Source organism: Homarus americanus, unplaced genomic scaffold, assembly GCF_018991925.1.
Source record: "Homarus americanus isolate GMGI-L3 unplaced genomic scaffold, GMGI_Hamer_2.0 scaffold52806, whole genome shotgun sequence".
Taxonomy (NCBI): Eukaryota; Metazoa; Arthropoda; class Malacostraca; order Decapoda; family Nephropidae; genus Homarus; species Homarus americanus.
In genome coordinates, this window is record NW_024720773.1 from 11,390,406 (window position 1) to 11,411,635 (window position 21,230).

The 21,230-nt window shown below is 39.4% G+C and overlaps 1 protein-coding gene across 5 annotated transcripts in view; it reads right to left on the bottom strand.

The window, feature by feature from the left end:
• Positions 1–21,230, bottom strand: part of LOC121861091 (NAD kinase-like) — a 127,376-nt gene that overhangs the window by 62,968 nt on the left and 43,178 nt on the right. Inside the window, exons 1-2 of one of the 5 annotated variants that reach the window (XM_042358647.1) lie at positions 11,802–11,864; positions 9,335–9,688 (exon numbers count right to left, since the gene is read on the bottom strand). The exons of 2 other annotated variants lie outside the window; for them this stretch is intronic. In XM_042358647.1, the coding sequence (XP_042214581.1) occupies positions 9,335–9,501 (167 nt within the window). In that variant the 5' untranslated portion in view covers positions 9,502–9,688; positions 11,802–11,864. Of the gene's footprint in view, positions 1–1,658; positions 2,272–9,334; positions 9,689–10,505; positions 10,602–11,801; positions 11,865–21,230 lie in introns of those variants that run through there. 2 more of the 5 variants (XM_042358646.1, XM_042358648.1) reach the window with 2 other exon arrangements.

Sequence of the window (21,230 nt, forward strand, 5' to 3'; positions counted from 1 at the left end):
ATATAAACAAAGTACATATTTAACACATATTCTACCCTTAAAGTACTCATGCACTTTACCCCTCCTCACCCAGTTCCTCCCCTAAATGTACCCTATGTTCCAATTTCTTCATTATACCCCACGATCTCACCACCATAATAACACACCTTCACAGACTAAAAAATGTGTCGTCTACTTAATCTCCCAGACGCAACAATGAGGAATAAACAGCGGGTAGACATGACCGCTGTTCTCCGGCCAGCACCACAAAATTCTACCGTCTCAGTATCAAGTGGTATACAATTTAGTGTTTTGAAGTGAGATATCTATATAAAAAAGACTGACTATTTTCAGTTAACTTGGTGATGGGTGAATTTATACGATTTCTTTTATTTTTGTTTTGTCCATTTTTTTTATTTATTCTACAGCTCTAAATATCATAAAGTAAGAGTCAATTTAATATTTAATATAGAATAATCATCTTAGGGTAATTATAGTACTCAGCGTTAAATAAAATACACTACGGTTTTCTTTAAATATTGGATAAATCGGAGAATTATAACCATGTATAATAATCAACAGTATCAGCCTCACCACGTATAATAATTTACCAGTACAATACAAATGACGTCACTAAAACACCTTCACCACTCAACTGTGACACAAGCTATATACAGTCCAGTCAATCTCTACACTCTACCATCAATGTGTGTTTATTCCTAAGACGACACACACCAGGTCGATGCAGCCACGGGAATAGAAACAGCAACTGGTATTTATATTCAACTAATTTCACAATCTAAATTTCTAAAGTTCTAAACGATAAGAAATTTTATGTTCTATCGAATAATACAATGCTGAGGAGTCTTCAGGTGTATTTGGCTCCAGTATATACGATTACCTTCCCTCTAGTGTCATATGTTCAGTGAATAACAAAAGGTAAAACTTGTAAACTATTAATAACTTTGGTAAGACAGATAAAGAGACATACAAGCAAATAAAACAATAACAAGCCTGGAGGAACGAGTTTGTTGTGGGAGGGACGATAATGCTCTTCCCCACCCCACCCCTCCCCTCCCAACCCCCACAAGTCCCCCCCCCCTCACCTCCTTCCCTCCCCTCCCTCCATTCCGTCCCCCCCTCCCTCACCCCTGCACCAACACTGCATTACTACACCAACCACCTCACCCACAATTAAAAGCTGGCTTTATTTTAAGAGTTCTATTATAATTTTCACAAAGAGTTTACAAAATACTCCAGTCACTAGAGTTAACAATCCAATCGGGAGAAAAAACCGGAATTAAATCCTCATCAGCATTTATAAAAACAAGTTAAAAACGAACATGGAAAATTTGATCCATTATTACTTAAGAGAAAAAATAACCGAATCTAAAAAAAATCCTTTGACTAATAACACGTCCAGGAATCAATCCCATACTAGCACAAGATACAGTAACACACTTCTCAAACCACAACTGAATCAATCCAACAAGTCGACAGTACACGCTTTCGGGCCTGAAATATCCTTGACACGTACAGACAGACTGGCATCCCCCCTCCCCCCACCAGGACTGTCGCTTGAGGGGATAATAAACTTTCAAGACTTTATTATTAGTTTAAAAAATAATTCACCATCATTGTTTTGAGGTAACGTGTGTGTGAAATCCTAGTTTGTTTACCTTTTTTCCGCCAGGGGGGAGGATTTGGAGGGCGAGCGTTGGTGTTCACCGTCCTCATCAGCTGAGTGGTGGTGTTGGTGATGGAGGTGGTGATAGCCGTTCATTGACGACGCCATCATACAGTACAACAAGGCCCAGGGGATGACCACAGGCTCTGGAGTCCTTCACTTGTTCATCAACACGCTGGCTTGTTCACTAACACACCTAGCGGTACCTGGCCTCGGTAAAGCACCTAGTGGCTAGGTTCTTATAATACACGGCTCGTTATGTGTTCACAGGCCGCTCTGCACTTTCTTTGTTTACATAAGCACACTGCACTGGTCTTGGTGGTCACATGCACTCGCCAGACATCAATAAAAATTTGCTAACAAAGATCCTTCACAGTTCAAGTAGAAAATCAGGCAGGTAATTACTGTATACCTTCTTGAGTTTTAATTACCCATGACGTTAATCACGAGCTATTAAATGACGTCCGTTACTAGTTAAACAAACAGTGTGTAAGTGAATCAACCAAGTTTGATGGCAGTGTATGGTCGTGCGGGTAGCATGGAGCTGTGTGAGAGGGGAGGAGTTTGCACACCATCACAACCTGTTCCGGCAGGAGCCACGCGCACACTGAGCCATGGCCGCAGGCAGAGGCAACACAACACTCCCCTCCCTTCCCTCTCCACGCCCCCCTACCAAACCACATTCCCCTCAATCCCAATACACAAACACTCCAAGTATTCAACGCTGTTTAAAGATTACACACGGCTACACCTGATGGCTGCACCCGGGCCCTACACACTATGCACCTGCCACATCTCCGGTTACCAAGCGGAAAAAAAACGAGGTGATATACTGAGGCGTTGGTGGCAGTGTGAGGCCACATCAACACCTACGAGGCTTCAGACCCACACCTAACACTTTTTACCTCACTAGAACACCTCTCACTCTCACTCCACAATTCCACCTTTCCTCACCACAAAACATCCCCGGGGGGCATTTCTGAATCATCACCTTTAATTAACCTAAACTCTGATTATTTTACCCTTTCTCTCAGCCTATACCGTGGGTGATGCATTTACACACCCCCCATTCCCTTGCCCTACATATATATAATGCACAGAGGATCATAAGACAGTAGGTGGTGGTGCTCGGTGGTGGATCAATACCCAGTGACCTCCAAAGCCTCGCTGACCCTGAAGGTGCCACCAAACAACCCCCAGCGGGACACCCTAGCATTACCTTACCTTGTTTACCTGAGTTAGCAACATGAATACCATCTTACATACATACATACCATTACCTATTCACGCTTTAAATATACTTCCAACAGTGTGTGTGTGTGTGTGTGTGTGTGTGTGTGTGTGTAAGAGAGAAATTCAATCGAGTTAACGTGAGGTATTTGTATTCGTTCCAGCTGCCGCAACACTCATTACCCGGCACTACAAACACCCTCCACCCCCCCACCCTCATAATCCACTCCCCCCAGCCTTTACCGCCATCGTCAAACCTAACACCACCACAAATTATCAAAAGTCCACTGTGTTACCTGTCATAACTAATGAGAGGGGGAGGGGAGGAAGGAGAAGTTGCAACGCGGCATTCTATCTGCACTGATAGACTTGCCTACCACAGTGTAGTCCGCAAAACACACATTCCATTCACTCGTCCTGGGAATCTTTGGCTCGTATAGATTCTCACCAGTGTCTATCCATCTAGCGGTGTGTGCGCGCGCAAGACCAACGCCGCAGCTTTGGTCATACTTGGTTTATTAATTAGATACTTTATCCCACTCTTAATTAAAAGGTAAAACTCAACGCGTTAAACCGTAGAGAATCTAGTCTTTGGGTTTTAGTTCATGCTTAAGCACTCTATTCAAGCTGAGAGTCTTGACTCCAGCTTAACCTCTTGACTCAAGCTGAACTTTTCGACTTTACAGAAAATACAAAGATTCCATAAAGTTACAGGAATCATAAGAGTAAGGAGAGAGAGAGAGAGAGAGAGACAACCCATTACTTCCCTTCATGTTGACAGTAAAGTAGAAGACATCTTCATCAACAGCGAGGACGAGTTACCCAACAGTGACGGATGAGGTTACCCAATTGCCTGTGACTCGAGCGATGATGACGATGATGATGATGATGTAATTTTTTTTCCTACCCCCTCAGAAAACAAGTACATTAAGTGGCTAGAATGTGTAAATTGGTCAGGTAGATGGCGTCCACTCTATTTTATGTCGCAGTAAAAGTTATAAAGCATATCTTGTGTAATATTTCAACACTAAACGCTGACAAAACTTCCGAAAAGATTTTTTTTCCGTTGGCGTTCATTACAGCAAAAAAAAAATTAAGCTTGTGTTAAAATACCTTATTTTTTAGTAATAATCTAGATGTCAATATTTACCAATTTATTGTTTAATTAACGAGTAAAGTTTAAAAACGAACTGAATATATGACAATTTATAAGAGCATCGTGAGCGAATGTAAACACCCGTCAATCATAACATATCGAGTGTGACGACCAATAGACAACGCCATAGTAAACAAAACACCTCTTTGTTTACTACCCAACACAGATGATCTAAATATCTCACCTACTAAATAACTCACTAACCTCTATCCAAGTACATGACCTTATTTACCATAAATGTGTGTGTGTGTTTTAAGGAGATATTTAGACAACAGGATACGTACTGGCTTACAAAATATATAGTATCTATGCTTTAAGTTTTATATCAGACAATTTAATTTACCCGCGAAAGATAAAAACTTGGAGAGTAAATGAGGAGGAGGTAAGTAGCTAGTAAGCAGGTATAGTCACTACCCTTCACTAATGCCTCACGAGTAATATAGCCGCCCCCTCCCGTGTATAGGTGGCAGCAAGAGTGAGTCATTCCATCTGATCTGAATGGTGGTGAGATATTGACACAGTCTAATATTCCTACATGCCACACCTCCCCAACCCACTACACTCTCAACCCCATAGATACACCTACAAATACCCCATCCCCTACACCTCCCCTCACGCACCACACATCACCACTACAGTATCAAGGTTCAGTGACTCATATCGGAGGCAATTTTCTTAGTAATCTATCCCAATGTTGTGTTATATAGTGGTTAGGTTAGGTTTTGTGGGCATAAAGACTCTCATACCAACTCACTATATCCTGACATGTCCCTCTACAGGTTCCCTTCGTCAAGCCGCCCCATCATGATCCCCCTCCCTTCTCCTCCTCTCACACACACACACCAGGTAGCTACAGTACCTCACCATTGCTAACACATAAACAAACTCTGATAGCATCATGAGGTACTTACAGTGAAAGTAACACAATAATATCAAGACGGGATGCGATATAACACATAAGTAACACCAACGCAGTAATAACACATGTGAGTAACAAGTTAGTGACAAGAGAGTCACATCTCAGGGTGGTATAACTGATCTGTTGTATATACTAGACCAGGTAAAATAATATCTCCTTAATAACCTTTTGTGCTGAGGGAAGAACTGAACAAGGGAGCAATAATATATCCAAGTGGTTGACACACACACACGGGTAAAGTATACGAGAGTGTGTCCGCAGGATGGGAGTGTTGTTACGAGGGAGAGAGGATAGTAACTGAAGCCGTCACTCTTCACCACCACAACCCACACCACAACAACTATCACCCTCATAAACACCATTATTACCACCACCACCACCCTCATTACTACTACCACCCCCACCAATAATATTACCACCACTTTTCACCAACACCTCATCCCACATTGCTCTCTTCACCATCAATGTCACCTCCCTTGGCTGTCAACCAAAAACATCCAGAACTTAATAAAACAAGAGAGAGATGGGCGGTGTGTTGCCTTGCGTCACTCACCATGGTCACTGATTTGTCAACAACGATGATGATGAGGAGTCACTTCCTGTCACTAATACCACTAATTAACTGTCATTTACGCTCTGCCTAATTTCAGAACTCGTAAATACCGAGTGGTTGCTAGTTGTTTAGAAAAACTTAAATTATTTGCAGATTAACCCCCCTGAGGGAGTTAGGCTAGCGTTAGGTACTGTAGGCTAATCTCAAGGTGAAACAAGCTGGAGGCGAATCTTCATGTGATCCAAAACAACAAACAGCTTAATAACAGGCGGAACATTTTCTGTACCCCGTAATTCTTGGATCCAACTGCTGTTGTCCATTTCTGAGCCCCCCCCCCAACACAAACACTCATGCCTGCCACTTCTGCAAACCCCCCAGGCAGAGCGGCGAGTAACAGTGATAAATTTCGTCAGCTTATCAAAGGAAATAATTAAGTCAAGGTTTGCACGACTTTTTATAGACAGGAATACTAGATAGATAAAGAGGTGTATCGAGGGGCGGAAGTCTCCCAGATAATACTACATGACAGGACGCAGAGGACACACACACAGTGAACAAGTGGGACAGAGACAGGCGCTAGTGGCCCGCGAGGCAGTTCCCAACAACCAGGCTAACCACTGCCACTATTTCACCACACATCACACTCACTACCTTACTCTGCCACCAACAGCTGTCTCCTGTGTGTGTGTTTGTGAGACTGTGGGGGCGGGGAGCGGTGTTGATTCATGATAACACTATCACACAAACAATAACCCTTAGCAGTATTTATGAGACGCAAACACAAAACAAGAGGAATATCAGTAAGTAACCTCTCATACCTATTGTATAACCTCACCAGCAGCCACGAGACATAAACACGACTGTACGGGGGACGCGTCACACTGCAGTGTGTGACAACACTTAGGTCTGTGGTGTTGTACAATACTTAATTACCAAGAGAAAGTTAACTTAACGCTCACACATACACCAGAGGCTATTAAACCATCTTCAATTAACCTCTGCTTCTCCTGTAACTGTGAAATTTATTATTATTAGTGTTTTTACTATTATTATAATCAACCAATAATACTGCTGTTAATTATATAATATTTACAACTTAGTAACTGTGTATTTCATATTTTTCTTTATAATTTTAATCACAAGTTCATGTTTCAATTAAAAATAGGGTAATGTCAACAGTATCTATGTATGCGCTGAACCAAGGGTGAAAATTATAAAACAAAATATGGATGAAAACAAGTCTCACTCTAGGATAGTTAGCCGCCCCGTTTTAAAATACCGTTTTCTTTTGTAATACCACCGCGCACAAGAGAAAACGGCTGATTTATAGTCAAGGTACACTACGCTATCCACAATGAAGGTATAAAATAACAGTACAGTATGGCTTGTCTGACAATATAGGATTTGGTTGAAAATAATATAGGAACTACTGTATTAATGTCTTACCATATATATCGACTGATAAATATTTATTCAGTATGCCTTACAAGTTCATATTGACTCAGGAAGTATAATACAACATAGTAAAAAATACAGGTACAATATATAATGTGTGTAGACAGTGATGGAAATAATCAATGTTAACAGTAACTTATTAGACCAAGAAAGCCATCACAGATAATCAACAAGTCATTTATAAATTTATCCATTCACCAGATTCATAGTTCAATAATATGCACAAAATGATCACATAACACAGTACATATAACCATAGGATCATCAATAGGTACAGTATTGACAATAAACAATTTCTTCAGGTGTTGTGTGTTAGTGTTTGGATCTCTTCATTACTGTATTTAAGTCTTCTGAAATTGTCCCGGGTAACATCATTTGTGAACTAAAATGCTTTAAATGTATTTGATAATTTGACCATGAGATGTAAATGGTACAATGGGAATTTACTTTATAAGAAAATCTGATTTGGTGAAATAACAAATTAAGTGGGAAATTAGAGTACACTCACTCCAAAAAGTATTTGTGAAAATTTTAGGTGGATAATATGGCATAACGGACAATGGCTTCAGACAACCTGCCGAGACAACAGGAGTCGCAGTGTTCATTGTGATATCCATTTGACCCCACCTTGCCGATACTTTCTGGAGTGAGTGTAGTACGGTACCTATATTTTTTTTTATACTCTATTATATATCCACCACTTAAGAGCTTACTAGATATTCAGGTACCTGTAGTCAATATGTTCTTTGTAACTTTGATATGACCTTCAATGTGCAGTACAGTATTAGTAAAGAAGGTAACCGGAGTGCCCAGTGAAAACCTGCCCCTGTTTGGTCGGGTCAAACCAATAACACCTCTCTAATATCTGACTTGAGCCAGGGATCAAACTCAAGACACATGTATTACTGCTGTACTGTATCTTAAGTAAATTCTGTACTGTGATCTGTTAACCGAAGAGCAAACCAGAAAATAAACAACTTTTCAATTATGTTCATTTGCAATATCCCAAAACTACACTAAAAATATATGCTCATACATTCAATCTTAATTCCTGACATGAAGCATTGTCATCGAACAACACTGTACAGTGATGAAAATCATTACCCCAAATAAAAAATCACTCTATCCACTAACTCCTCCAAACTTGTCTTTTATGTTACTAAAAATAAGATGTTAAATCAAATATATTTTCCATATAAAATACCAGTACAGTACACACAATATTTACTCCCATGTGTAGAGCATTGGTTTGAGAGGCAGTCCCCGAGTTACGAACGGGTTATGTTCCTGGACCCTGTTCGTAAGACGGAACAGCGTTAACATTAAGTGTACAATATACTAATTGTTTATTAACCATTATTGAGAGGATGAGTTATCTGATACTCTATCCATTCCAGTATTATTTTTTTTTATCTGAAACTTCCATGTTTTAGACTGTTTAGATAAAAGATGTTCAATTGTACTCACTACCAGGACTCCCATAGTCATCCTAGATATCACCAGGCCAAGAATTATCAGTTAACAGTAAGGAAATAATTCATTTCCTAAATTAAAGAAAAGAAACTAATCTTCTTACTCACAACCACATCAGCTGGACACAACTTACCTACAAAGAGAAAAGATTGGTCAATGTGGGATACTACAATAAACATATGTACAGTACCTGTGCAAACGTTTCTCCTTAACTTTAAACATGCAGTACTGTACATGTACTATATCACACTTGTTTTTATTTTTCAAGAAAATGCTTGTAAAACTCACACTTCACAGCTCAACTAAGTAATACTGAATTGTATATGAAAATATATCCACGGCAGTTATTGATACTGAATACAAGTATTCTGCATAAACATAGGTCTCAATATACCCAATCTTACTGTACCTGTATATTACATATAGTAATTTAACTCCCAAAGAAAATCTATAAGCTGTTACAATATGACCATGCATTAATATTTTACTGCAACCCACTGAAGAAATATTTGTTAAACTATTTATCAAATCATAGCTAAGTATGAATATTAACACTTTATACTGTACAGTACCGTAACTTTAAGATATTGTAGTGTACAATACAATAAAAATTAAGAGATAAACACATTGTGCAAAATTCTTGTGTTGTAGTACATGAGGGCACTCATAACCACCCTTAAATAATTTGGCAATTGTTTTACAACTAATCATGGAATGAAAAGTTTCTCAGCAATTTTTTTCATACAGTACAGTATTGTACTGTACTGTGGTGCAAAATATACATGGTACAACAGCTACATGAATAAATGAAATGAGGAAAAACATGTGCTTTAGTCTAAGTATTAATGTAATGTATATAATATTTGGTCCGTGTCAACCTACCAGAGGATGGGACACTGATGGCGACCATTCTCCGAAGTTGTGGTCTCATCACATACACCATTTTGTTCTTGTTTGATTTTCATTCTATGAAGAAATTGTGCAATTTCCTCTGCTCTATCAGTTGCTTTTTCTGGCAACTGTCCTGAATCACCACATACACTTGCCATTTTATACACAGTACAGTACTTTTGTGTTCTACACCGGTGATATGGTATCCATTTCACAATTATAAAGGGCTGATAAACGACATTACCATCAAGTTCTGGTTATCATAATTGTTGTTTAATTCTTGGAGGAACCTCACACATCACAATGGAATTGTTAGTTTCTAAACTTGAAAAAGTTTTTCATCACCTGTAATGATGATCAAATAAATTTACAAAAATGTTGCCATAAAATGCAGACTCAACCATCAAATAAAGGATTAACTCACAACTACATTCATGAATAACTAATTTTACACTTGTACTGTACTGTTTTAAAAGATTTACGCTCAGTACACAAACATCTTGAAGTTTTCAGATGATTACTGTACACTCATTTTGGATATGAAAATTCTTTCCACTCACAAAAATCTATAGCTACCACAGTATACCAGTACTGATTTTAGAGTACAGTACAGTAGATGGCAAGAAATTTATCTTATTCCACATTGTGAAAAGGAAGTCTTGGAATACAACAATAAATCTTATGAATAAAAAATTTTCTCCAGTGAGGTTTGACGATAAAAATAAGGTAGTGACTAAATTACTGGTGAAGGCAATAGTTAACAGGCCATTCTGGGCTATCATTACTTCTATTACATAAACTATGGGCAGGTAAAATAACCCAAAACCGGCTGTCAGGTAATGCTGTGATAAGTAATTTAACCTAACTGTTAGATTAAATTAAAAATACTGTATGAGCACAAAAGGAATCTAAACTACAGTACACGTATGACCAAAATGTTAAGCAAATTTCAGATGGAGAACACAGCTTATCAAAAGGCTTCATCATACAGTAAGAGGCAACATCATTTTGCTTTCCAAACAATATTAGACAGTTTTATATATGTAGACATTGATATTTTCCTCAGTTAACATGAATCATTGTCCATGTGAGCTGGTGCATCACTAGAGCTGTGTAATAAGAAGTTAAAACATTTCTGGTAATGAACAAATCATATACCCACCTTCTAGATTAAGGCTAGTTGTACAGAATTCAGCAAACAACAGGGAGTCCCAGGTTAAGTATATATAACAAATGTACTCAAGTATTTATCCTCAGCCTGTTAAGGTACAAATGTTAAATTACAAATATTTAAGCAAAATGGTACGGATATTACATACGTATTTAAAAATAGATATATAATCAATAGCGCTGTTTCTCTGAACATATAGGTACCAGTAGATAAAATCCATAATTATGATCTCTGCCAGACTATAAATAAACCTAAAGGAAAATTCCTCAACATGAAGTTGTCCAAAATTCTTTAAAAGATGACATCATTACTGGCAACAAAATCAGACAAATACATATGATCAACTGTTCTGTCTCGTTGCTCCACTGCCTACTGTAGGTGCTTTCAGCATTATACAAGTTAAAATATGTAAAATCACTTGGTAAGTAATTTTTGTTGGAAAAAATTATTAATATACTGTACACTATACTCAGGTCTGCATAAGATCAGTGATTCTTCACTACTAAAATTATTGTTCAGTTTTGTGTTGTTTTTAATAAATGAAGCTGTATAAGAAGTTGCATAGGAGGAATACTGGATTCTGAACCATAAAATAATTCTGAAGAATTTATTTTAATGGCACTTTTCTTGTACATTTACTAATAAATTGGCAAGATCTTTTTAAAATTTATCTAAAGCTAAATCTAGCAATCCCCAATGCACTGTAGGTTATCACCACAAACTGAGAGACATGTTATTAACAGCAGGGGAGAGCAGGTTCAGTAATTCTATATAAACTTCACATAACCCCAATGACAAGTTCACATGAATAAAATTTTGCAGTCATGCAGGATTTTCTTGAACTCATTTTCAAGCTAATAAAATGTGATTAATCCACAGGTTAAGCTTTTCTCACTATTACAGTACACACAAGACAGTAACATTACTCCCCGGCAGAGCGCCTGGGGGGGAGGCGTCTGCTAGCAGTGAATGACGGCAAGTCTGCTCCTTTATTATGTGACTCGTTAAATCGCATTCCACACAAAATTTTCTTGTCATTTATGAAGGAGTAACTCTTCACACTTTCTTAATAACTGTCATAATCGCTCTAGACTCCTTCAGTCGTGACACCCAGACTTTTCAGACAAGCTGGCGGGAACGCAAGAGATCTTTCAGAATCCTTTGCTATTTAAAGAAAAATTAGTCTCACTTCCTCTGTCAATTCGAAGTATCATTACGCTACATGGCATATAAGTATTCTTGAACACAAAATTAAAAACCTAAGTGCTAGCACAATGAAGATATTACTTCTATTATTAAAACTCTTATCACAGGCAGGTCACTGTTAGTCACCCTCAATGTTTTGGCGAGACTCAGCTGGGCGAGACAGAGGACGCGCGCCTTCCGTCCACCCCACCACAGCCTCTAACAACTGGGGAAACTCTATATATTTATACGAATGCATGCAGACACATAGAGCACACATGAACACAAACATCCATCCAAAATTAAACTCAAACACGTTAAAATTGTGTAACATTCACACCATGTTTGAGTATTTTCTGGAACATTTTACCAAACCACTTACATGAATAAGGTCCAGTGTGAAGTAAAACAGGGTGATTTCAGTTTTTATTAATATTTAAATTACACACAAACAGACACGCACCCACCAAGGAGCTTAAAAGAATCGTCAGCCTCCTTATCGACTCGAACAAGTAATAAGTAAACATGATAGGCTCGCCGTCCATCGTGTGATGCTTGAGGAAAATGGGAATAACTGTACCCAGGTCAATATGGTACTAGGTTGATGCCTGAAGCATGACTAAAGAATTCATGAAATACCAGATAACACAACAACACCAGCACATAACACAACACCACGCTGTACCTGGCAACAATCAGATGACATAACACCAAACGAATCATGGCACCACTAAACAACAACTGGAGCTAACAATCAAGTACAAGATAACTCATGATACCAAACAATACATGGCAACAAGCAGATAGCACAAGACATGACATAAAAATAATACAAATTACATCTTGATCAGCAATTCCAATAATGTAATATATTTTGTCTCCTTAACATAATTCTCTTGTGGTTTCGTATCTATAATCAAATGCAAGCTATAATCAGAGGCCATTGCTTGCATCTTCAATACAAGGTAAATGTCACAGTAATTATATGTCTATTGCGAGTGTTTATGTTAAGTTTGGCCTGACTGTATCATCTAACTCTCAATACTTCTGAGGTTATGATCAACAGTAAGTGTGTTTAGTTTAGTATTTTGGTACCTTTAGTTTAGTGTTCAAGGTGTGTGTGTGTGTTTACCCTACTAGACACACTCCGCCTGCCTCACCAAACCTTCCATCTTGTACTACACCATCACACTCAGGGTGAAAAGACACAGAGACATGATTGTGTTAGGTAAGTCAGTGGGGAGTAATGGGCTAGTAATTGGTGAATCAGAAGGGCAGTGATCTTGATAGTGTTGGGTAAATCAGGCGGGCACTGATTGGGTAATGATGGACGAATCAGCCTGGCGGTGAGTGGGTCGAGTTGGCAAATCAGAGGAGCGTGTAAGGTTAATACACTTTGACCTCATGACCCACCTTGACTCTCTAACAAGAGTTTAAGAATTAACCCGGGGTTAGAAGCCAGCTGTCAGTACTTCAGTTACACACCACTCCACTGTACACACATATACAAAACACTCCACACACACACACACACACACACAGAACGTCTGCTGGTGCACCACACTACCCAGTACTAATATACAACCATTTACAAAAATTTAACTCAAATCCTGACAAGAAACACATTCGCCACACTAAACAGTTATACCACACGCCCACACTTAAGTCACGCCACACGCCTACACTAAACAGCCACGCCACACGCCCACGTAACAGGTTCGCATTAGCCTCTGGCCTGGCTTACAGAAAGTTTTCCCGAGTGCCACGCCGGGGTCGTGAGAAAGCAGGGCCGGCCCCCGCTCCCAATTGGATTATAATAGCAGAGCCCTGAGCCCCGGATGTGGTTATACGCTGGCACAAGGCGGCTTGTATCCAGAGAGGAAGAAGGCGGAACACACACGGACGGGCCCCTTACACCCTATACACACAAATTACGCAGACATGGGAGCTGCTAACTAAAAGAAACCTGAGCTCTCAAACTTTCCCATACAAGTAGAGTGGTGCTGTGACCCCGACGGCTGTTGAAGTATCTCTACCACACACACACACACACTCTACCAGTGACCACATTAACCCCAACACTTTACACAATACACTTGGCACATAGTACACCCTGCCCTGTAGCTCACCCTGGCATATATTTAAAATTCCTCCAAGTAGCAATATATTTTTTTTTATTTGTATTCTCTTCACGTACTCTGAACCTCTCTCTATCAACACTAATTCAGCAACGATGTTTATATTCAGTAACAACTGCCCGTGTGGTCTCTTCCCTTACGTCTCTCCCCGGCTTTTGCTGCCACTATCATCAATAACTTGTTCACTATCGTCAGGTTTCTCTATACACGCCGCTGCTCGTTAATATCTCAGGTGTCAGCCACGGTCCCGCCCAAACATGAGGGCCTACCCCACCCACTATATGTTGGTTGTGATCCACTTGTGGTTAGATATTTGGAAAGAGTTTTACCATACCGTGAACCCCACCGTAGATGTTTCTCCCATTCCACCATAGTCCATCTATCTTTTTAGAAAGGTCTGCCCCGCCTTCCCATAGATCTACCCTTCCACCATACATACCTTCACTGTCTCACAAAGGTCTGTTGCCCGAATCATATTTTGGTCCCGCCTTACCCAGGATTTTCCTATCAGTGTAACTCTTCCCTGCCTGGACCCGCCCCACCTTGAGAGTTAACAAGTACAGGACACGATGTTTGGTAGATGACCGGCGTTTTAATGGAGGAATAAGGAGGTGAAGGTTAGGACGCTGGTCACATCACAGACGGTGTAACAAGAGGCTACACAGACGCCAACAACCTAACCTAACCGAACACACCATCAGTTTCAATTTGCATAAGATTCAATAGAAGCGATACAATTAAAACCTTACCGATGAAGTTGTGAGTTATAAGGGCCGGTGGTAGTGGCAGAGCTCCAACACTTGAGGTAGAGTGATGTTGTATGGCCGTGCTAGTATAGATGGTGCTAGCAACACTTCCTATAGTGATGATGGTAATACTAGATGGTGTGTATGTGGTGGTGTAGGTAGATGGGTTCTGTAACACCTTAACATAGTGCAGTGATAAGAGATTAATATGGCAATGGTTCATGATAGGTGTGGCGGTGCTGTGTTCAGACGCCATCGAGTTCCTGTTCTGATTGCATAAACTCACTCGATTAAGATCAACGTCCATACCAATGTACAGGTGATGTATAATTAATAATCTCATCTCATCTCCTCCCACTCCCTTGTACCTATTTGTGCGTGTGTGTGTGTGTGTGCGTGTATGTGTGTGTGTGCATTGACCCTCACTCACACCTCGTTACTCCCACCATTTATATTCCTTATCCACAATGTATGTATGTATGTATGTATGTATGTATGTATGTATGTATGTATGTATGTATGTAGGTATGTATGTACGCACCTCAATTTATGTATTTCACTGTAAAATAAAGAAACTAAGAATCTATCAACTCAGACTAGCAACAAGCCCGCCCTCTCCCAGCCTAAGGAAGGTAGACAGAAGGGAAGGTTATGGTTAAGTATTGGTCACACGCACACACGGTCACACGCACACACCGCAAAAAGGCCGTCAACACGCACATACGGGGTCTGACTGGTAGGCTTATTAGATGACAAGTGTGGACACGAGAAATGATAGGTTGTTGTAATGAGTAGTTACCGTACACTGAGGATATTTATTTATTATTATTATTATTAGTTCTATACTTGTGGTGGTCTGTCTGTCTGTCTGTTCTTGTTCTGTTTGTTGTTTGTTGTTTGTTCTTTTTGATGTCTCTTTGTTCTCTCTCTATTTATTCTCTTTCATTGTTCTATCTCTTTCTTTCTCTTGTTCTCTCTTTCTCTCTTTCTCTCTCTCCTTCTACCTCAAAACAGCCCTTCAAAATACCTCCCCAAATATACTCCTCTCTCTCTCTCTCTCTGTCTGTCTGTCTCTCTCTCTCTCTGTCTGTCTGTCTCTCTCTCTGTCTCTCTCTCTGTCTGTCTGTCTGTCTCTGTCTGTCTCTCTCTGTCTGTCTGTCTGTCTCTCTCTCTCTCTCCCCCCTCGTTCATTATCCTCACCTGTGTAGTTTCCTCCTGACGTTTATTGTCTCGTTAATTATGCCTTGTCTTCCTCCCCCCTTCCTGTCATTTATCGTTCCTTCCTCGTTTACAGTCTTGTAGTTTGACGTAATTATCGTTATTTACGTCTGTTTATGGCTCTACCCGATGTAATTATTCGTTATTTTTTTATGTTTTTGTGATTATTCCTCTATTATTTATACGTTTCCTGGTTTTTTTTTTCGTTGTTTCAAAAGTTATATTAATTTGGTTATCATAATGTTATCTTCTCAATAGTTTACAAAGTGACTATTTCGCACTTTTTTATTATTATTTCAAAAGTTATAATAATTTTAATCTCAAAATCTTATCATGTTAATAGTATATAAATTGGCTGTTTCCTATTTTCTGTGATTTTACTGTTGTGATGTGATTCTCGGTAAATTATAAATCACAAGTGTTGTTATTTCACTATTTTAACATCCCTCATTTGCATAGCTTAATATTAAAATTGTTTCCCGTTTTAGTTAATTTTCCTTAAGTGTTATTTTCTTAATTCCTGGTAAATATCGTGTCTGTATTAATTCAATGACTTTATCGTTCAATAAATGTCAATATTCTCCTTATAATCTAACTTTAACATTTACATTCCCTTCATTCTTGTTATTTTTCTTATTATTTATTCTTTTAATCTTTTCTTAAATGTTCTTTTTTTCCCCATTAATATTCTTGACTTTTATCACATCACAAATTATATCAATCTCATTGGTATTCCAGACGACAACGGTTGTTTCCTCTTCACGGGACGGGTAAGCGAGTCGAGTACAGGGTCTCCACAACACGCGCGCACACACACACACACACACACACACACACACACACTTAGGTATATGACGCTACTGTTCTTAATCAACCCCAATTGGACCACCTCGAGTGCACGATTACTGTCATTGCTAGTTGAGGGACCGACAGTCTTATTTCAGTCTTAATCCAGTCCTAAATCAGTCTTAAAGAGGGTAAGGGGAGGGGTTAGTCTTAATCCTAGAGGGGTGGAGGAGGTATTAGTCTTAAATCAGTCTTAAACAGAGGAGGTTGAGGAAGGGGTCAACACAGGTCATATACAAGTACCAGGTCACAACACACAGGTCATATACAAGTACCAGGTCACAACACACAGGTCATATATAAGTACCAGGTCACAACACAGGTCATATACAAGTACCAGGTCACAACACACAGGTCATTATAATCTAGCTTCTCTTTTATATACAGCTATTCTTAACATGATAACTTCGCCTTAGATATAATTTTTCTGTTTTTCACCAAGTTAATTTTTGACCAATGTTATGGATCGATTTCCTGAAGGTGATAATCTCTCTCTCTCTCTCTCTCTCTCTCTCTCTCTCTCTCTCTCTCTCTCTCTCTCTAGGTTGAAGTGGTGGTAGGTAATTTATGACACAGGTAAGGCAGATATTACGACGATAATTACATACTCAGGTGTGTACGGTTCTGCCAACACACACACATGACTCATCAAATTAATCCTCTCGCCTTCCTCAAACTTTATCGAAATACGTCTAATAAATCCTGAACTTTAGATAAGATAAGACTTTCTACTTTCTAATCGTCTTAAATATTTATCTCAAGATTATATATATATGATAGGAAGTATGATTTCTTAAAACTAATATCAGAGGTTGTGATCGTCTGTCTGTCTTGTTCATTTGTTATGTTCATTTGTTCATTTGCCTGGATATCTGTTCTTCAATTAGTGTTCACGTTAGGTTCTAGGCTTTTATTTATTATTATTAATGTTATTATTATTATTATCACCACTATAATCCAACATTATCATTTATCATCTACACAGTAACTATATTTTTTCAGGGGTAAAACTGTATTAAATTGTAAGTAACTCACAAACTTTTGGGCGTCCATTTTGAATCTTCTCTTATATCATGTTATCTCGACTTTCTTCGTCCATGGAGCAACAAAAACAATCCCTCAGTAACATGATATAAATAACACATGATTCTGATAAATTCAAGTTAGTTTAAGGAAAAAAATAAATTATGAGTAAAAACCTGAGTCGTTTTTGGGCCAATGAGAGTGTGAGGTATTATATATTGACGATGATACCCGGATGATAATGTTTTGAAATTTGTTGAAAAGAATGAGAAAAAAGTGTGGAATAGGTTGAAAGTTAGTGATATACATGTTTTAAAGCTTAGGTCCGGTTGAAACTTTCCACTACAGATGTTTTTAAGCTTAGGTTAGATTGGAACTTTCTATTACAGATGTTTTTAAGCTTAGATCAGGTTATAACTTTCTACTACAAGTGTTTTTAAGCTTAGATCAGGTTTAAACTTTCTACTATAAGTATTTCTAAGCTTACATCAGATTAAAATTTATTACTACATAAAACTCCAAGCTTCGACCAGATTGAAACTTTCTCCTCCAAATATTTTCCAAGTTTTGCTCCGGTGTGAAACTTTCTATCTACAGATGTGTTTAAGTTACAAGTATATATAACCTGTAGCTACGTCGGATGAATAAACATGATGTAACACGAGCAAAAGAGATTAGAACTGATAAGAAGGCAACTCTCCCCTCAGCTCCTAACACACATTTCACTATACCATAAGGAAGAGGTGACGTGTTTCCCCACCTGTACAAAAAGAGGTTCTATTGAGATAACCTGATTAGTCATTATATATTTTTTGTTATGTGTGTTGATTGTTATAGGCGTCGGTGAGAGGGCAATGTGGGCGTGGGCGGTGGCTGGGGGGGTGGGTGTGGTCCTGACCTGATCTATACTATACCCACCCATGCTGTATGTTGACCTGCATACATACATACATACATACATACATAGACATACTTACACACCCACCCGCCCACACAGAAACACACACTTGATAAAACAAATCCAGAACACGCACACACACACACACACACACACACACACACACACACACACACACACACACACACACACACACGTACCGTAAACCATGTGTAAGTTCCTTTCTTTCGGGTGTATTCAGGTATTAGTGTCTTATCACATGCGAACATAACATAAAGATAATCTCCCACACAACACACTGCTCTACTCGCTCCCACCACTAAGAGACTCGCGTGTGTTTGAACCATCAGTAGTCAACCTTATAAAAGTGGTCTGCTTCGTACAAGATATATACTGAGAGACACACAGTAGAGAGATACACAGTAGAGAGATACACAGTAGAGAGATACACAGTCGAGAGACACACAGTAGGCCTTTATACATAAACTTGTATCTTGGCACCATTGTGGGTGTTGCCTCCACAGGTCAGAGGTTCAGTACAGGTCACGGGTGTTGTGTGGAGAGAGGTGCACATATGATGCCAGGTCTTGGTGGTTACATCCACGTCAGTCCCACCCTCAGGGTTGGGTGCCAGGTCCTGGTGGCCTCACCCAGGTCAGTCCCACCCTTAGGGCTGGGTGTCTGCTGCTGACGCAAATCACTCTTTGTTGAGATTCTGCCTTGATATGCTTCACGCTTTGCATGTTCCAACAAAGGCTCTTGAAAGTTAAGGAGTAGTTCAGCTGATGTTATAACATTAAAAATTCCTCCCACAGCACCAAGATACATAAATCTTATTGTACCACCTTCCGGAGGTGAATGTTCTTCTCCTGCAGAGTGGTCCTCGCCTTTCTCTACAAACAGACGTCAAGGAGCTGTCTTGCTTTACAATGGTAAAGCTTACTAATTAAAGTCAGTTAAACCGGTGTTAAGGAAGGAATATATTTGGGAGGTTATACAAATGAAGATCTTTCACCTCTGGGTATGATTGCTTCATTCTTGTGCAGCAAACCTTTCTCTTCACGATGAAAAAACATGTGGCATCGAATATTGTGAAACCGAGGAAGAGAGACAAAACCAGACACACGTCCTCGTTCACACACGGAGTCTGTCAGTGACGTGAGGTACTCGACCAGTGTGCGGGGACCTGAGTGTACAGTGCAGTACATGTTATAACACCTACGATGATCACAATGCCTTCAGCAGCCAGTGAGTGTAACCATGTTGTTGGCGCCTGGTGCTGCACGCGATGTGTTAACCTAGTCTCTATATCTAACAATTGTTCCCGCTCCATCACCGGTTTATATTATGTACCTGATAATGTTCTTGGTTGTCGATCACCTAAGATACATCCAGTTATTTTTCCAGGATTTCAAAATTACTTATTACACTTACGTTATATCACAGATTATTAAGACGGCAAAACAACCACTAGATTATTTTATACTTGACGATAAATAACAGCTGACGTAATTTGTTCTACATAAAAATCATTGAATACATCAGTTACCTACACCGATCTCGCAGTTAAGTAAAGTATAAATTAACTTTTTCCCCCCTAGATCAGGTGGTTCTTGCTGCCTGAGAGGTGTAAAGCCAGACTGTACGGGTACGTTCTGACACTGCTACACACCACATGGCACATCACTACTCTCCACAACAGAGCCAAGAGTCAGGGTGACATTCGTGGGGTCCAAAATTTTTCGTTAATGTTATTTTACTGATCTAAAGCACAGTGTTTTATTTGCTACACCTCTGGGACGTCACTTCCGGCTAGTCACTCCTGCTTGGTGTTGTGTGTGAGAGAACACACACACACACACACACACACACACACACACACACACACACACACACACACACACACACACACACACACACACACACACAGGTCCTTGAATGTGTTGTACCTGTCACTTCCTTAAGTAAACAACACACAATTTATCATCATTATCACGATGGATGACCCGCCACTGATGGTATGATTCACGACTCAAATTTTCTCAACCGCATGATACGTTTTACATGTGAGTCTTAGTTGAGGCTTTGGAAATGAATCTAAGGCTCATCTAAACAAGAGGCATCAATGGTATAGTCTAAATGGTGTCAATATTGTACTGAGACTCGACCGTATGGAAATATATTACTGTTTGAAATTTTGTGATTCTGGGGTCAAGTTTATATCTGATCTCTGACGAAACACGGTATGGAAAGTCACTTCTGGTGGTGGTGGAAGTGGTGGTGGTAGGTGAATGTAGTAGTGGTAGTGGTGGTGATGGTGGTAGTGGTGTTGGTGGTGATGGTGGCGATGATGAAGGTAGTAGTAGTGGTAGTGGTGTTGGTAGTGGTGTTGGTAGTCGTGGTGGTAGGTAGTGTTGGTTCCTCAGCTTGAGAGAAGGGAGCACCACTATTCACACACAATCTATATAATCAAGTTTCTCAATACAGGTGGAATCTCGGCAAAGCTTACTATCTCATCAATGTCTTTCACACAAGCTTATTATTCTGTTCACACACCTGATGATTGGCACTGCAGAAAGTTGACTTGTTATCTTAGGGATCACACTTGACGGCCGTTTTACATTTGAAAGTTTTTCCCCTTGAATTCTAACCCTTTCACACA